Source organism: Myotis brandtii, unplaced genomic scaffold (genome assembly GCF_000412655.1).
Source record: "Myotis brandtii unplaced genomic scaffold, ASM41265v1 scaffold668, whole genome shotgun sequence".
NCBI classification, from domain to species: Eukaryota; Metazoa; Chordata; class Mammalia; order Chiroptera; family Vespertilionidae; genus Myotis; species Myotis brandtii.
Genome location: NW_005370597.1, coordinates 1,242,911 through 1,261,753, shown reverse-complemented (window position 1 = coordinate 1,261,753; position 18,843 = coordinate 1,242,911). Strand labels below are relative to the sequence as shown.

Below are 18,843 nucleotides of genomic sequence, written 5' to 3'. Positions count from 1 at the left end.
AAAGATAAAAATTATGAACAAAGTGACAACAAATACATATCTATCAACAAGTGAATCTAAAAATCAAATGAATAAAAAATCTGACGAACAGAATAAACTGGTGAATAGAACAGAATCAGGGGAAGGGAGTGTGAGGGAAACTATGGCGGGGGGGGGGGGGGGAGGAACAACTGTAATAATCTGAACAATAAAGATTAAAAAAAAAAAAGCTTGACTTACAGTAGTTCTACTTGCTGGGCATTAACTTTTCCATCTTTTCATTTTTTTTTTAAGGAATTAAGCCAACCTGAGGTTCCTTCCTGTTTTTAGCAACTTGTCATCTGCCTCACCTATCCCATTTACAACTCCACAAACAAAAGAGTTCACGTCATACTTCAAGAACAGCTCCCAACCACAATGCCATAGGGAGGGTCCTATGTAAATAGCTCTACAGCCTTCAAAAGTCCTCCAAGGAGATCCAATAGATAGAGCAAAATAATACTAAGGATACTTCTAATATGTTCATTTCTACCTTGAGGTCCAAAAAATATATAAGAATATTGTCCACCCAGCAGAGGAACCTGGCTTATCTTCTGTAAAAGTACATAATCCATCCATTCCAGGTATCTTTATTAAAGGAAAAAATTTTATTTGCACCTTAAATAGCAGATATGGGACAATTTATACTGCACAATGAGATTGGAGAACACAATGTGTTTATGTTATAAAGATGGGATGAGGAAGACCACACCAATAAACACGACAATATTAATAGAGGTAGTATATCATGAGGTGACATAACCTGAGGGTAATTATTTCCTGCTGTTTATGTTCGTGTGCTTTCCTTAAATTTTCTATTACACACACACACACACACACACTAAAGAAAAGTTTTTAAATGATCAAAAAATGTAAAATATCTTTAATTCATGTCTATGACACATAAAACTCAGGGTTTCCTAGAAAGGAATAACCTAAATCACTCAAAATGTCTATATAAAAATATTTTTTCTACGGTATAAAAAACTCATGGCAATTAGTGTCACTGCAAAAAGAAAAAGTAAAATTAGCATACATTATGAAATATGAACGCTTTGTGAATCATCTGTCTTGAACGCTTATCTAAAATATAGATGGTAAAATAAGGGGGAGGAGGCATATGCAGCCCAATCACATGTCATTATATTTTGTTTAGTTGCTGTAGAAGTTCAACTGTTACAGAGACTTTAAATAGACATTTCTTAAATAAAACATTTTATGAGAGCATACTGTTTGTTATCAATTGCCAAATCCAACAAAGATGTTTTTAGACATCCACCTGAATGTGCTTTTGAGAAGCAGCAAAAAACAGCCTTGTGTGGAAATGACAGAAGCTTCCAGAAGAGTTAAAAGACATTTACCATCAACATGTTCAAATTATTTATTCATTTCAGAAGCAATTTCATGGCCATTAAGTGGAATTCTAATTCCTCTTCTCCCACAGATTTCCCAGATGCCCTTGCTCAAGTTTCTTTTGTCTCTTTACCTTAAAATGATTTTAAAAGTTTTTTTCTGCCCTGGCTGGTTTGCTCAGTGGATAGAGCGTCGGCCTGTGGACTGAAGGGTCCCAGGTTCGATTCCGGTCAAGGGCATGTACCTTGGTTGCAAGCACATCCCCAGTAGAGGGTGTGCAGGAGGCAGCTGATCAATGTTTCTCTCTCATCGATGTTCCTAACTCTCTATCCCTCTCCCTTCCTCTCTGTAAAAAATATATTTTTTTTTAAAAAAAGTTTTTTTCTCCTCAGACAAATATCTCATACTACACTTGTTATCAATTACAGCCCTCAGTCTGGTATTTTTTACCGAAGTCACTTTTTTTATCTTTATTGTTGAAAGTATTACAGATATCCCCTTTGTTTTTTCCATTGACCCCCTCCCACCCTTCACCTGCCCCTCCCAGGCCTTCACTACACTATCAGCTTTTACCACAGGCTATGCATATATACATACATGCATGCACATAAGTTCCCCAGTTAATTTCTCCCCAGCCTTCAGTCTTTAAAATAAAAACTGTCCTGCTCAGCCAGTGTAGTTCAATGATTGAGTGTCGACCTATGAACCAGGAAATCACGATTCGATTCCCAGTCAGGGCAAATGCCGGGGGTTGCAGTCTCATTCCCCAGTGTGGGGCATGTATGAGGCAGCCAATCAAGGATTCTCTCTCATCGCTGATGCTTCTATCTCTCTCTCCCTCTCCCTTCCTCTCTGAAATAAATAAAAATATTCAAAATAAATAAAAATAATATATAATAAAAACTGTCCTATTTACCACACTCCTTTTAAATATTTGAAAAGTGAATAAAACTCTGACCATAACATTAGAGAAGTCTTTGGTTTTTCTGGTTCAAAATAGACTCCTTAAGTCATATTACTCTGTAGAGGATATTATTCAGTCATTAAAAATTACATTGTAGAGAGCCAGAGGGGGGGAAGGAAGGGAATATATATATTTTTGTTAGCAATTGCCAAAAGAATTTTGTCAGCCCAGCAGAGGAACATGGCTTATCTTCTGTAAAGTACATAATCCACCCATTCCAGGTATGTGTGTATATACACATATGAATGTAATAGAAGTAATCCTGTTACTTGCAGATTTTTAATATTTCCTATAACTTTGTGATATCATACTATTTTAGTACAATTGTGGCAATAATAATATACTTAAAATCCTTTTTTCTTGAAATATTAATGTTTATTGCATGCAATATTATTATATTTAAGATCATTTTTCTTAAAAAGTATATATATTTAAAAATTACACTGTAGGAATATTAATATTAAAAGATGTTCAGGATCCACTGAGTGAAAAAAAATGACAAAATGAAGCAAAACATATTTCTATCCACATGAATACATTCATAAAAAACAAACTGGAAGAGTTTAGACCAAAATGTTAAACATTGGTTTCACCTCTGGGTAACAAAAATTATAGCTGATTTTTATTTTCTTCTTTTTGCTCTTACTATTAAAAGCATGTATACTGCAGAAAATTACTTTTGTTTAAAAAAAAATGTTTCAAATTCTACCCACCCAGGAAATAGCCAGAGGAAAGGGAAAAAAAAAAAGAGCAAGCCAGCAAGCAACATCACAGGTAAGTCTGTTATAACACCACCCCCAACTCCCATATTTAATGGCTTGGCATCTTTTTACAAAACAGAAAATAAAAACCATTCAGCGCTGGATTTTGAATATCTAAAACTCCACTATCATGGGATTCCTAATTCTTGAAAGTTACTTTTTTAGTGCTATATCTCCACTCATTAAACTACTTTACACCAAATTCTCTTAAATACATTTGATTAAATTTAGGATCTCATCAGAAAATGACACAACTATTTTTATCATTCCACCAACTTTTACTTTAGAAGATAATAAACTGACAGGGCCAAGGCTTCACAAAATTATTTGCTACTCCAAGATAATCAAGAATTAATACCCATTTCCCAAGCTGTCCCACTCCCTTTCCTTCCCCTCTTCCCCAATTTTTAAAATTCATTTTCCATGGTCTGGTAATAAGACATTTTCCACACTTGTCAATTAAGATAAACTGGCAATATAATTGCAAAGGATACCAAATTTCATAGTCCTATGGGAAGGAGCCAAATGGTGATATTTATCTGGCATAACCCGCATGCCCTATGATATGATGATGAATCTGAATAAAACATTTAATCCTTCCCACCTTTGCCTTTCCGTTCATCAATGGGTGATATTTGGCAAAAATCACAGACCCCTGATACCTCCATAATTATAGATAAAGTGACAATTCAAAGAATTCCTGAAAGAAGCTTTAAGTGAACTTGACTGGGGTGTCAATGTGTATCTTTTGAAAAATCAACCCAGGAAATAAATATTTAAAAGCCCATCAGAATCTGTTCAAAACATAACCAGAAAAACTCTTAACTTACATCCTTCCCCATCCCATGGCAGTAAGGAACAGAGCTTAGAAATTCCGATTTTTAACAGTCAACAGAATAGATTGATTTTATCAAAAACATTAAAATAGAGTACCACACATATTCATGTTCTCCTACTAATTCAAGCATGCCCTACTGTTATTCAGAAACACTCCAAAGAGGGGCACTTACGTCCTGATTACACATTCAAATAAATGCATAACATGCATTTCAACTTGGGAATCACTTTCTTAAGAAATTAACTACTAGACACCACGTTACTGCAACATCATGATTGAAGTCATGCCAAAGTCAAAACTGTAATACCTGAGATAACTTCCTCAGGTACATTGGTTACCAGGCAATAATATTATTTGCTGTAGTATTATTATCCTGGTTAGTGTTATTTTTGTTTTACAAGATAAAAAAAAAAAAAAGAGGAGCAATTTCAAAATCACAGCAAACATTAAAATTTAATAAGTTCATTTTCCTTTCCTCACTTTCAAGCCAGCTACACCAGAATCTGAGTCTCTGCAGAGCAGCATATGCTCACACAAGGGTAGTGATCCAGAAACAGACAGCATCCTTGACACATCCCAAGTCAAAGAAAATACAGCCTCCACTCTAGAGACTTACAGTTTAAGTCAGACAGACAACTTTAAGACATAAAACACCTGAATGGCAACCAGCTAATGATTTTTTGGAATTTATATTTAGCTTTTCCTGCTCAGGTTAAATGAAGAGCAAAAGAAAATGGATTAAATTGTGAGAGTGGAGGAATGGGGGGTCAATAATGAACAAGTGTTAAATTAATCACAGTCTTCAGGAACATATGAAGGGTAGGAACTGGAGTGGGAGCACTTCTTAACAACAGACCCAGCCATTAGGGGATCACATGAAGAGGTATCCACAAAAGTAAGAGGAGAAAACAGGATGAAAAATCTACCAAGATGGCAAGGGGAAAAGGCAGGATAACAAATGAGAAGCCAGACTCAAAAGCAAGAAGAGTATGAGAAAAACCAGCTTCTTTCTTGTTAGGTTTAATTTCTTGTGATTACACTAATCTGAAATCCTAATTAACTTAACTTTAAGCTTTTTCAAAATGTTAAATGTTTCTCTGATATTGCTCTTCCAGAGCATTATTAACATTTTTTGAAACCCATACTCAACATTCTAGATAGGAATACTTGTCATTTTTCTCCTGTGAAATATTCAAGAGCCCATATATAAGATCAAGCTCATAGCGCCAACCTGATTAAAACCACACTAACAAGACCAGACAAATTAAAATGCAATCTCTCTCACACACCCACACAAAGCTCCTCAAAGCTATATTTCAAGTCTTTACACCATAAACTTAGCAAACCCAGACTCTACTCTGTCTCCTGTCTACCTCTCAAACAATCACTGACAGCTGCTTTGTCCTGATCACATCTGCCTCTTAACATCTATCTTCCAGGCTGCCTATATTAGATGTGAATATATCAGTCTGAAGCTATCAACATCTGCACTGGACAGGCTACCAATTTTCACCTCCCTCAATCTGATTCTAGTCAGTTGCCAGGGAGAAAATTATGCCTCAAGAGCTTGACAGCTTGTGCTCAATATCCATCCTTTTGTCAAGGATAAAATTTATCATTTTCCTTAAAATTGCCTTGCCAAGATTCATAATAAGTATATGTATGTATGTGTATATACATATATATATGTGTGTATATATATATATATATGTATCCAAAAACATATACATACACACATACTTATATATGTACGTACATACACACACACCTCTCCATATGTGTGCCTTTTTTTTCCCTATAATCATTGAAGCTGTACCAAGGAAGATGGCATCTTTGTCTTCAAGTTCACTACACAATTACTGAAATATATAAAAGAATGTCTCTTAATTAGTATCAATTAAAAACCCTCATTGCCTATCCCTTCTTTATGACAATGTTCTAAGAGACCATCAGTTTTAACTGACTGGGAAATTCTGTGCTTACAAGATTTAAAAAGCTAAGAAATAATCTGTGCAATAAGACCATTAAAAAGTATGCCCATCAATCAACTATAGCTGTTAAAATAACACAGATGCTACCAAACTCAATAGTTTTAACTCTACTGTTTTAGTAGACCAATAAATAATGCTTTCTTGCTCTAAAAATGACAAGACACTTTCTACAGGGAAAAAAAAAAGGTTCTTATAACGATTGAGACTTAGTATTGAATAACATTGATTGTTTTCAGGGATTTGAAGTCCTACTTCTACTCAAAAACAATGCACTTTCACTATAATCAAAGTTTACCTAAAATGAAATAATGATCTGAAAACCAAAACTTGAAAAGAATACTTTCAAAAAAATCTTAAGACAAATAGTGCCTAAACATAAATAGACATGAAAGGGGGGAAACTACAAGCCAAACATTAAAGTATTTGCTTTCTATTTATTGGATGAGGAATTTACTTTCACCTTCTAGCCATTTGGAGAGAAGGTGTATGTAGGTGTCACTATTAAATGTTTTTTTCAATATTGGAGAAGAGGCTGCAGTGAATTATCCAGATGTTTTCATGTTGTCTACCATGTAAATAACAGTACATACATGAGAGGTAACAGGTTGTGATTAGTGGTATGGCAGTCATGGAAGAAAAATCAAGCCAAATGGCCTGGAAGGCAGTAAAAGTCACTGGCTTTAGCTACAATCCTTGCTCTGTTCAACAGAATTCTACCACCTTTTCCAAGACTACCATAAATCTGGTCCCACCGTTAAAACCATTACAGACACATGCAATCATGTCTTGATTTTCAACTCCAAGTTAATCCTACCTCTGCAAAACCACCAGAAGCTAGGAAGAAGAATGGGAAGATTCTTCCTCTGAGCCCCCAAGAAATAGTCAACCCTGACACGTTGATTTCATATATCTGGCCAACAGATATGTAAGAGAATAAATTTCTGTTGTTCTATGCCACTAAGTTTATAGTAACTTATATGTTACTAAAGGCCCGGTGCATGAAATGTGTGCACTGGGGGGATGTAGGGGGGGCGGGTCCCTCAGCCCGGCCTGCGCCCTCTCGCAGTCCAGGACCCCTTGCTCCTTACCACCCACCTGCTCACTGCTCCTTACCGCTTGGCTCACTGCTCCTTAGCGCTGTTGCGGAGGCAGGAGAGGTTCCCGCCACCACCACTGCGCTCACCAGCTGTGAGCCCAGCTTCTGGCTGAGCGAACTCTCCCTGAGGGAGCACACTGACCACCAAGAGGCAGTTCCTGCGTTGAGCATCTGCCCCCTGGTGGTCAGTGCGCATCATAGCAACAGGTTGTTCTGGTCGTTCGGCCATAACGGTTGCTTAGGCTTTTATTATATAGACTAAAGGCCCAGTGCAGCTGGTCCCTAGCAGCTGCCAGCTGCCGGCCGGGGCCTCCTTCCCTTCCCCCAGCCGGCCCCGCCCCCTGGTCGAATTCCCAGATGACCTCCCGATGGAGGGGACAATTTGAATACTACTCTTTTATTATATAGGATTGCAGCCCTGGGAAACTAATACATCCAATTAGCTAGTATTATGGAATTTAAATAATCTCGTCATTTGCAGTATGAGAACACTTATCTTCAGCCTAAAAACTGAGAAAAATATTTAGTTCACAAATTCAGAACAACTAAAGATAGCATCGCCCATTTAATGCATTGTCTCTTTTGGGGTACTGACACAGGTATGAATTTGACATTAAGACTCCAATGGACAATGCATGCACATTGCTGTCAGCCACCAGAGATCCACTGAGGTGCTCACAAAGCCCAGTAAAGCACTTGCATGGTGTAGGGATTCAGTCCACCTTAGTTGATATCCAACAGCCCTACAGGAAGCTAGGTCTTTGCTGAAGTCCCCTGCTGGAACACAAATTTAACACAAAACCGTAGGGCGCCGCTAGAGGGTTAAGCCTTGGACCGACCTGCTGGCAAAGCCACAAACAAGTCCCAGCTTAGAGGGCACAGCCCTCTTAGCATAATTAGGCTTGACCTTATGATGCTCCCTAGATCCTATCTGGGTAGCTAATGGCTGTGGGAGGTGCAGCAAGTGCTGCCAAAACAAGTGAAACTCACAAGAACATTGTAACTCTGTTGACCACTACCTTGTTTACCTCTGGCTATATACTAAAGGCTCAGCTTGCCGTCTGGATCTCTCTCTGTGGCCTTAGCCAGGCACAGGAGATCCACCTACACCCAGCTTATTGTCTTTGTCTTTTCTACATCCTTCTCCAAACCCTCCTCAGGCTCACCGAACCTTTGGCTGTGCTGGCCCGGCACAATTTCCAGAATTGCTGGACATTTTTATATTTTATCACCCCTGTGTCTTCAGCATGAACTAAAAAGAGATACTGCATAGGATGACATGTAAACTTCTGCCCCATTTATTTTCTATCAAATTGACAACATTTCTAAGACTCAACTTTTACTTGGAACACCCATGAGAAGTGAATTCAAATTCTCCAAAAAAATTTTTCTTTTGTTACTATCTCTCCTGATTAAAATTTAAGCCAGCACAACTTAATATATCTCCAATAACTGAATATGATTAATTAGAGCAACTGGCAAACATAAAAATGAAAATATTGACCACAAAAAGTCACCTTCCAGAATTAATTTTCTAAAAAGGATTGCCCCTCTATATATAAAAAGCAATATTAACCTACCTTGTTTTCGAACATCTTCTACAGCAGCCACAAGCTCCTCCTTGAGAAACTGACTCTCCTTTGCAATTTTATCCCCTTTGTCCAAGAAATTCTCAGTTGCTTGTTCAACAGATGCAGCCAAAACATGGGCCTTCTTAGAACGACCTCTCTTCTTATTAGAGGGCCCCTTACTGTTAGTGTTTACCAAAGTCGTAACCTAAAAGTTTCATTTTTAAAAATTAAACTACAGTCAGTTAAAATGAAAATAACAGACTAACATCTTTTAAAATAGCAAAAATAAATTATTCATAACATCACATTTATGACATTCCATCAAGCACTAACAAATAACATACAACTCTCTCCATGTTTAAAACATACAGTAATGATACTCTATTTAGTTTCTCAAATAATTTAGCCCTTATGTATAAGAAATATAATATCTTAATTCCTCAAATATGAATATTAGATTTTTCATTATCTTATAAATTAAAAACTGATTAGAAACAAGTTCGATATCTCTACTCTTTCATTAAGAAGTTGCAGGGGGTCAGGAGGAGTAGAATAGGGTAAGGGGGGATAAATGGTGATGAAAAGAAACTTAATTTAGGGTGGTGAACACACAATATAATATACAGATGATATATTATAGAATTGTATACCTGAAACTTGTATGTATAATCATATTAATCAATGTCACCCCAACAAATTCAATTTTTTTTTAAGAGTTCCAGAAAGAGGTCAACACTAAATTCAGTTTTAACTGAAGATCACATCTTTCCCATTTTCAACCTGTGTAAAATGTTTTAAGATAACTTACTTCTGAAATCTTTTTACAGTTTTTTCACACAAATATCAGCAATTAGTGAAGACCCTTAAGAAAGAAAGGAACAACTGCCCAAAGTAGCCTATCACAATGGTGTTTTGAGTCCAAGAACAGTAACCATCATCCTATCCTATATCCTATATAATAAAGCGGTAATATGCAAATTGACCCTCACTCCATCGCGCCATCACAAAATGGCTGCGCCCACAGTGGAGGCAGGGTTCCTGTAACATAAGATGGCTGCGCCCACAGCGGAGGCAGGGTTCCCATAATGAGCCGTAACAAGCGATCAGCAGGGACCTGAGGCTGCGTGGCACCGGGCCGGGGCGGGGGACCTGAGGCTGCAACCCCGCCTCGGGGCTGGGCCGGGGGACCTGAGGGTGCGCTCCCCGCCCGGCGCCAGGTCGGGGGACCTGAGGCTATGCCCCCCGCCCAGCGGGGCTTGACAGGTGCCCTGAGGCTGCACCCCCCCACCTGACGGGGCTTGATGGGGGAGGGGCTGGCCGGGGCTGGATCTCGTCCAATGGTGGTGGGGGCTGGCCAGGTCTGAGTCTCGCATGATTTCAAGGTGCACGCGGGTGGGTAGGGACTTGACTCTGGGTCCTGTGGCGTGCCCCAGACTCTTGACAGGAGGAAGATTTTCATATACATTTTACTAATTTTCTTTCATCTCTGACACTTGTATTATAGAGAAAGGGCAAGTAGCAATATTAAAATATTTCCTCTAGCCCTAGCCGGTTTGGCTCAGTGGATAGAGCATCGGCCTGTGGACTGAAGGGTCCCAGGTTCGATTCCGGTCAAAGGCACATGCCAAGTTGCGGGCTCGATCCCCAGTAGGGGGCATGCAGGAGGCAGCCGAGCCATGATTCTCTTTCATCATGGATGTTTCTATCTCTCTTTCCCCTTTCTCCCTTCCTCTCTGAAATCAATAAAAATATTTTAAAAAAATATATTTCCTCTAATTAATTCCCTTTTAATGTGCGAATTCGTGCACCGGGCCACTAGTAAATACATATAATACTAGATAATCTATAGGATGAAGATGACTGAAGATTTGTTATTAGAGTAATCTGTCACACAAAAGATTTACTAAGAGTTATAGTAGATGGGCTCCAAGAAAGTAAATATACCTGAGTCTGACCACACACTCCAACATATATTAAAAATTATATATGTGCACATGTACATGTATATATACATATAATACTAGTTTATATTTATCAGTTGAAACAGACTTTTTTAAAAAGATAGCACATGCCACTACATTTTGACTATCTACCTCTCTCTCTCACTCACACTAGTAAACTGTGCCAGAACACTAAAAGTGCATATCTAGTTGCTAACAGTTAATGAAATGCCATCCCACTATGATATTTGTATTTGTAACAAGCACCATCAACCTAAACTCAAACACTCAAATTAAACCTTTGAACTAAATAACTTTGTTCTATGTTTGTTACTGCTATGGAACCATGTTACAATAACTATGTATGAATTTGATTTCAGATGCTTACCTGTGTAACAAGAGGCTCCAACAGTCTTTCAACTGCCAGAGTCCTGATCTCTAGACTTTTGGGGTCCCATTTGAAGTTTATGTTGCCTGTGTGAACTGCAGTCATTTCTAAAAGAGAAACAAAAAGTCAATGTCAGACAAACATCAAACACAAACATGAAATATGTAACAAATCTTCTACATAAGGACTTTTATATCATATTTTATATCAAGGAAAGCTACAAGATGGAAAAAATTCTTACAAGCCTATACATGAGGTCCCAATAACTCTTACAACCTCTTAAGATTTCGAGTTTACAAACATTAGGGGTACCATAAGAAGGTATTCCCAAACATATAGAGCTTTTCCCTTTGGGCTTCTCTGGCACCAAAGCATTTCTTTCAGTATTTCCATGCCAACTTAGAAGCAGGATGAAAAGCTAAAGTGAATGAACCCTAATACAAAAGGATTCTCATTTTGAAAAACATTAATCAGTTGCCTCCTGCATGCTCCCCAAACAGGGATCAAACCCAAAACCTGGGCATGTGCCCAGACTGGGAATCGAGCCCACTACCTTCTGGTGTAGGGGACAATGTTCAACCAATTTAGCCACATTGGCCAGGGCTATAGTACATTATTATCTAAATGATACGCCTCACTTCATTTTTTGATGGATTCCTAGAGAACATCTTTTTTTTTAAAAATATATTTCTTTATTGATTTCAGAGAGAAAGGAAGAGGGAGAGAGAGATAGAAACATCAATGATAAGAGAATCATTGATTGGCTGCCTCCTGCATACCCTACTGGGGATCGAGCCCGCAACCCAGGCATGTGCCCTTGGCCAGAATCGAACCTGGGACCCTTCAGTCCACAGGCTGATGCTCTATCCACTGAGCCAAACTGGCTAGGGCCCTAGAGAACATCTTGTCTTACTCTATATTAAAACATAAGGTTTAAAAAGGTCTTCTGCCCTCTGCACCTGCAACTATTTTCACTCATAGCCAGGAGAAATTCCAAGTCACACTTAGTCAAATATCACTGTATCAGTATTAAGATAAACTTCCATTAGACAGAGGCGTTAAGACTAGAGCAAAGACTTCAACAAAAATACCAAGCAGTTAGTGTTTGCTTCTAAAAGTAATGCCTTAAAAATTAAATTTTTAAAAAGATAGGAGAGGTATGTAGTTGAGGTAATCACTAATATAAACTTTCCAGACAACACACTGTTGATAGAACTTAAAAACCATAAAAGGATGCATTCTTATGACCCAAAAATTCACTTCTAGAATTTTACTCTAAATGTAATATTAAGGTGCATGTTAAAAACCTACATAGCAAATGATGTTCACAACCACACATTATTGGAAACTACCTAAATTTCAAACAGATCACTGAATAAATCACAACCAATTCAGGAACCATCATAATAACTGAATTCAGGCATGAATTATTAAAGAATGCTAAACTGATTGGGTGAAAGTTTACTGAAAAACTGAATATTTACAACGTCTCATGGTAACTCCGAAGAGACTACTGATTTCAAAGGGGGTAAAATATAACTTTAGAGAAACCTGGCAGACCACCTTAATCAAGTGGTCAAAATTAACATCCCTAATAATGGTACAAATTGACATCATGTACCTCCTGATATGATGCACTCTGAGAAAGGATACATAACTTTCTGTGGTACTATCTACCAAAATAATATAACTTCAATTTCGTCATGAGGAAACATCAAACTCACAGTGAGGGACATGCTATAAAATAACTTCAAAAATGTAGTCTTCAAGATCCACCTAAGGCTGCGCTACAAGAAGGCCTATGGCGGCGACCGAGGCCTGTGCAGCCAAATATGTAACACGCAGCCCTTTCCAGAGAAAAGGCCCCAGATCCCTGGATTAGCGGTAAGCATTTTCTTGAAGGATAGATCCTTTTCAAGCCTACAGTTCCTGTTAAGTTCCTGTCATTGTTTCTTGAACTAAAATCCACAAAGCAGGATTAAAATGGTGGCAGAGTAGGATGATGCTCCCAGGAACAGCTGGAATTACAACTGAAATATGGAAAGGCTGCCCTAACTGGTTTAGCTCAGTGGATAGAGCGTCGGCCTGCGGACTGAAAAGTCCCAGGTTCGATTCCGGCCAAAGGCATGTACCTTGGTTCTGGGCACATCCCTGATTTGATCTTTCCTGAAGGCAAGAAAAAAAAAATATATATATATATATGGAAAGGCTTCCTGAATAATCAATGGAAAACCCACAGGAGAGAACCCTGATACCCAAGGACTGAAGGTGGAGACCACATGGAGACTGGTAGGAGGGGTGGAGGCACAAAAGGGCTGGCCGAGCACCCAGACAGCAGCTGAAGTCCCGGAAAGATATCTCAGCTGTGCCACTGAGAACTCTGGGATCTAATCCTGAAGCTGAGCCTCCCAGCAGAGAGCACCAAACTGAGGAGGGTACCACATATCATCTGGCTGTGAAAAGCAGTGGGGTGCTGTCTGCCAGGGAGTGGCAGCTGAAAGTTCGGGCACCCTCTTACCCTCTTAAAGAGCCAATGCACAAAAATTTTCTGTGGATCAACCCACCCTGTGCTCTGGCAGAGGGAGGGTGAAGTGGACTGGAGCTGTGAGAACAGAACCCAGAACTGGGGACTCAGGGGACAGAGCTCAGAAGGCAAGCACCACAAGTTTCCTGGGCTGAGTCATTCCCTCACACAGAGGAAGACACCTTTTCCACATAGACACCTGCCTTGCCTAGGGGGAAGACACACCCTATTGGAAAACACCTTGCCCTGAGGCCACTTAAGAGATTAAAGTAACAATTAGCCTCCAGGCAGGAGCAACTGCCCCACCCTGTTGAAAAAACTCTCATCACACCAGAGGACAATTACCTGGGAGCAATTCAAGTAGGAATCCTATTAGTCTCTAAGCCAGCGGTTCTCAACCTGTGGGTTGCGACCCCTTTGGGAGTCGAACGACCCTTTCACAGGGGTCACCTAAATACATCCTGCATATCAGATATTTACATTACGATTCATAACAGTAGCAAAATTACAGTTACGAAGTAGCAACGAAAATAGTTTTATGGTTGGGGGTCACCACAACATGAGGAACTGTATTAAAGGGTCCCAGCATTAGGAAGGTTGAGAAACAATGCTCTAGACAGAGGTGGTCTCTGGAGGCTTTGAGTCTTTGTCTGATCCAATTAGTCAGAAACTGCCTTTAACACTGTCCTGCACTAGAGATTGAGAGGTGTAGAGGATTTACCTAAAACTGAGTCACAAACCCAGACAGACAACAAAATGAGGAAACAAAGAAACAACCCCCAAATGAAAGAACTAATGAATTCTCCAGAAGAAGAGATAAATGAAGCAGAGATAAAAAAAAAATTATCTGAAACAGAGTTCAGAGTAATGATGGTAAAGATGCTCAACAGCATGAAAAAATATATAGTAATATGAAAAAAGAACCATGTGAGATAAAGAATGACATAACACATTGGGAGAAATACACAGCAGATTAGGGCAGTGGTCATTAGTCAACAGAGCCAAATATCAACAGTACAACAATTGAAATTTCTTTTGAGAGCCAAATTTTTTAAACTTAAACTATATAGTAGGTACACTGTTATTAACTTAATTAGGGTACTCCTAAGGTTTAGGAAGAGCCACACTCAAGGGGCCAAAGAGCCACATGTGGTTCAAGAGCCGCAGTTTGCCGACCACAGGATTAGGGGAAGCTGAGGATCAAATCAGTGAATTAGAAGATAGAGTTGAAAATATTACTCAATTAGAGAACCGAAAACAAAAAACAACTAAAAAACAGGAGGACAGCTTAAGAGAGCTGTGGGACAATGTGAAACATAACAATATTAGAATAGTAGGTGTGCCAGAAGAGGCAGAAAGGAAGAAAGGGATATAGAAGGTATTTGAAGAAATAATGGTAGAAAACTTCCCTAACCTGGTAAAGGAAAAAGTCACACAAGTTCAGGAGGCACAGAGAACCCCAAACAAGAACAACCCAAACAGATCCACACCCAGTCACATCATAATTAAAATTAAAGACAAAGAGAGAATCTTAAAGGCAGCAAGAGAAAAGAAAACTGTTACCTACAAAGGAGTTCCCATAAGGCTGACACCTGATTTTTCATCAGAAACTCTACAGGCCAGAAGGGAATGGCATGAAGTACTCAAGGTAATGGAAAGCAAGGATCTGGGACAAGATTATTATTCAAAATAGACTGTCAAATAAAGAGCTTCCCAGACAAAAAAAAAAAGGCTAAAGGAGTTCATCACCACCAAGCCAGCATTACAAAAAATACTAAAGGGACTGCTGTAAGGGATTGCTCAGAAGAAGAAACAGAGATAAACCTAGCCATACAGAATTAAAATGGCTATAAATAAGTACCTCTCAATAATAACCCTAAATAAATGGGTTAAATGCTCCAATCAAAAGGTGTAGGGTACCTGAATGAATACAAAAACATGACCCAATTATATGCTGTCTACAAGAGACCCACCTCAAAACAAGACACACACAGGATGAAAGTGAAGGGATGAAAAATATTTTCCATGCAAATGGAAAAGAAAAAAAAGCTGAAGTAGCAATACTCATATCCAACAAAATAGACTTGAAAAGCATCATGCTAAGCGAAATAAGCAAGTCAGAGAAAGATAAATATCATATGATCTCACTCATTTGTGGAATATAATGAACAACATAAATTGATGAGCCAAAATAGAGCCACAGGGGGGGGAAAATACTCTAGAATATAATAGAAGTAATCCTGTTTTTTGCAGATTTTTAATATTTCCTATAACTTTTGTGATATCATACTATGTTAGTGCAGTTTTGGTAACATTATCATATTTAAAATCCTTTTATTCTTGAAATATTAAAGTTTATTGCATTTAATATTATTATATGTAAGATCATTTTTCTTGAATAATTGGTGTTTACTGCATGTAACATTATCATATTTAAAATCGTTTTTCTTGAAATAAAAACTGAAAAAAACCACTAAGCAAACAAAAAAACATGTAGTCTTCAAAGATGTCAAGGTAAGAAAAACAAAGATAAATTGAAAAATTCTTCCAGATTAAAGGAGGCTAAAAAGACATGATAACTAAATGCTATAATTCTGGACTCAAATTGTACTAGAAGAAAAAAATATTGAGACAATTGATAAAATTTGAAAATGGATTATGAATTATATAATAGCATTATATCAATGTTAAATTTTCAGTTTTTCATCATTATATTGTAGTTATGTCCTTGTATCATATAATGGGCATGATGTCTGCAATGTTCATATATTGCAGAAAAAAATAATGTATTAAATCCTATATAATAAAAGGCTAATATGCAAATCAACCTAACAGGGGAACCACCGGTCACTACGACGCGCACTGACCACCAGGGGGGCACCGCTCAGCCAGAAACCAGGACATCCCCTGAGGGATCCCAGAATGCAAGAGGGCAAAGGCCGGGCTGAGTGACCACCCCCGTCCCCTGTCGAGTGCACAAATTTAATGCACTGAGCCTCTAGTATAAATATATATACAGAGAGAAATGGAAAGTAGGACAGAGAGTTAGATGAAGAGAGAAGGGAGTGAGAGAGGAAGGACGGGAGGGGAAGGAAAAGGAGGGAAATGGGAAAAATGGGACAGGAAGGGAGAAGGGATGGAGAGAATGAAAGGGGTAGGAGGAGAGAAGAAGGGAGGAGGAATAGAGAGGAAGGGAAAAGCAAAGAAAGTAAAAGGAGAAGGAGAACAGAGGAAGAGAAGAGAGAGATATCTTCAAATGTGGCTAGTGTGGCTGAGGAATTGATTTTTAAATTTTATTTAATTTTAATTAATGTTAAAATCTGTTTTTAAATGATGACCAGAAAAAAAGATTATAAAATGATGACTAGGACAAGATAGAAAAGCACATGTCTGTGACTAGCCCACTCTTAACAACTTTAATATAAAAATATCTGTATAGCCCTAGCTGGTTTGGCTCAGTGGATATAGCATTGGCCTGCAGACTGAAGGGTCCCAGGTTTGATTCTGGTCATGGGCACATGCCTGGGTTGCGGGCTGGATCCCCAGTAGGGGGTGTGCGGGAGGCAGCCAATCGATGATTCTCTCTCATCACTGATGTTTCTTTCTCTCTCTCTCTCTCTCTCTCTCTCTCTATCTCTCCCCCTCCTTCCCTCTCTGAAATCAATAAAAATATATTTTTTAAAAAATTTGTATATCATCAGCCATAAATGCATACCTGAGTGACAATGAATAGCTGAACCCCATTAGATATTGCTGAAAATATCAGCACAGGTATCATTTAATATTTCACCAAGACTTATCTAAGCATCAAAAAATTCTAGAATAATTGGAGACGGAGTGCCAAAAGGAATTTAGATTTTGGATTTGTTTAATCTGGTAATACAGAATGCCAGTTTCCAGGGAATTTGTTTCATTACAAGTGGGCAAATATGCTCTCTACACTGATATGTCAGGCCTATACTTTGGTTTTTAAAGGTTATTTTTTCACTAATCTGATGAGCCCAAATCAGTAAACTTTAGAAGATGGAGTGCTCTAGATTGCTAAAGGGCTAATAACAGTTCAAGCAAATGTCATCAAATGTCACAGATAAGACATTTTAGAAAGAATGATTTATCCCATGGATTCTGCACTCCTGTATCCTAGCATTCCACAGTCACTGCATCAACTAACACAAATATAACAGAAAACTCCTCAAGGGTTGTAGGAGGGAGCCAAGAAATAAATGAAGCCAGCTGAAGTAGTCATGTGGTCACATTTGTTTTAATTCTTAAACAAGTACAGCAAACAATTCACGTTCCCAAAGAAATAAACTCTTCCTATTTTTTTTTTCTTCTTCTTGAAATAAAAAGCCTTCTTCAAAAACAGGAGCCCAGGGAAGGACAGTTAGCTAAACCCCAGCTTGGGGCAAAGCCCTAGGTCTGAGGACTTTGTAACTTCTGAAAACGAGCAAATCAAGCAGCGTACACACGCATTCCTATTGCTTTAGAACTGAAGCTCAGGCCCTTTTCCTACATAAGCAAAACTGAGAACCAAACCCCCGCCAGTGTGGTGCAGTTGGTTGAGAGTCATCCCATGCACCAAGAGGTTGCCAGTTCTGTTTAGCGCACATGCCCAGATTTCAGGCTCGATCTCCAGTAGGGGGCATGCAGGAGGCAGCTGATCTATGTTTTTCTCTCAAGATGTTCCTCTCTCCCCCTCCCCCTCCTCTCTAAAAATCAATAAACTTATTTTTTAAAATACTGAGAACCAAGATGAGCATTCTGGTCTGAGAAATAGGGTCTCAGGCTTAGGGAAGCTGTGGAGCAGAAGAAACGCTGTTTGGAGATACCTGGAAGGAGGAAAGAAGGAGGAAGCTGCCCAAGGTGAGCATGCAAAGAATGGGCCAGCCCCATCGGGGAAGAGGCTTCTGATACTTAAAGAACAAGACTCCCTTAAGATTTGTACAGCCCTGGCCGGTTTTTCTCAGTGGTCAGAGCGTCAGCCTGTAAACCGAGGGTCATGGGTTTGATTCCCAGTCAAGGGCAAGTACTTGGTAGCAAGTTCCAGAGCCCTGGTACGGGTGCTTGCGGAAGGCAACCAATCAATCCATGTGTCTCTCTCACATCAATGTTTCTCTCTCTTTCTTCCCCCCCTCCTCCCTCCCTTCCACTCTCCCCAGAAATCAATGGAAAAAAATATACTCAAGTGAAGATTAAAAAAAATATTTGGGCAGCCCGGCCAGCATGGCTCAGTGGTTAAGCATCAACCTTATGCACCAAGAAGTCGCTGATTTGATTCCCGGTCAGGGAACATGCCTGGATTGCGGGCTCAATCCCCTGTGTGGGGCGTGCAGGAGGCAACCAATCAATGATTATCGCTCATCACTGATATTCCCATCTCTCTCTCCCTCTCCCTTCCT

At 39.0% G+C, this 18,843-nt stretch overlaps 1 protein-coding gene across 8 annotated transcripts in view; it reads right to left on the bottom strand.

Annotated features, from left to right (window-relative positions):
- Positions 1–18,843, bottom strand: part of CTNNA1 (catenin (cadherin-associated protein), alpha 1, 102kDa) — a 298,927-nt gene that overhangs the window by 130,579 nt on the left and 149,505 nt on the right. For all 8 annotated transcript variants that reach the window (XM_014529051.1, XM_014529054.1, XM_005881025.2 and 5 more), the window contains exons 2-3: positions 10,921–11,027; positions 8,602–8,797 (exon numbers count right to left, since the gene is read on the bottom strand). In XM_014529051.1, the coding sequence (XP_014384537.1) occupies positions 8,602–8,797; positions 10,921–11,025 (301 nt within the window). In that variant the 5' untranslated portion in view covers positions 11,026–11,027. The remainder of the gene's footprint in view (positions 1–8,601; positions 8,798–10,920; positions 11,028–18,843) is intronic.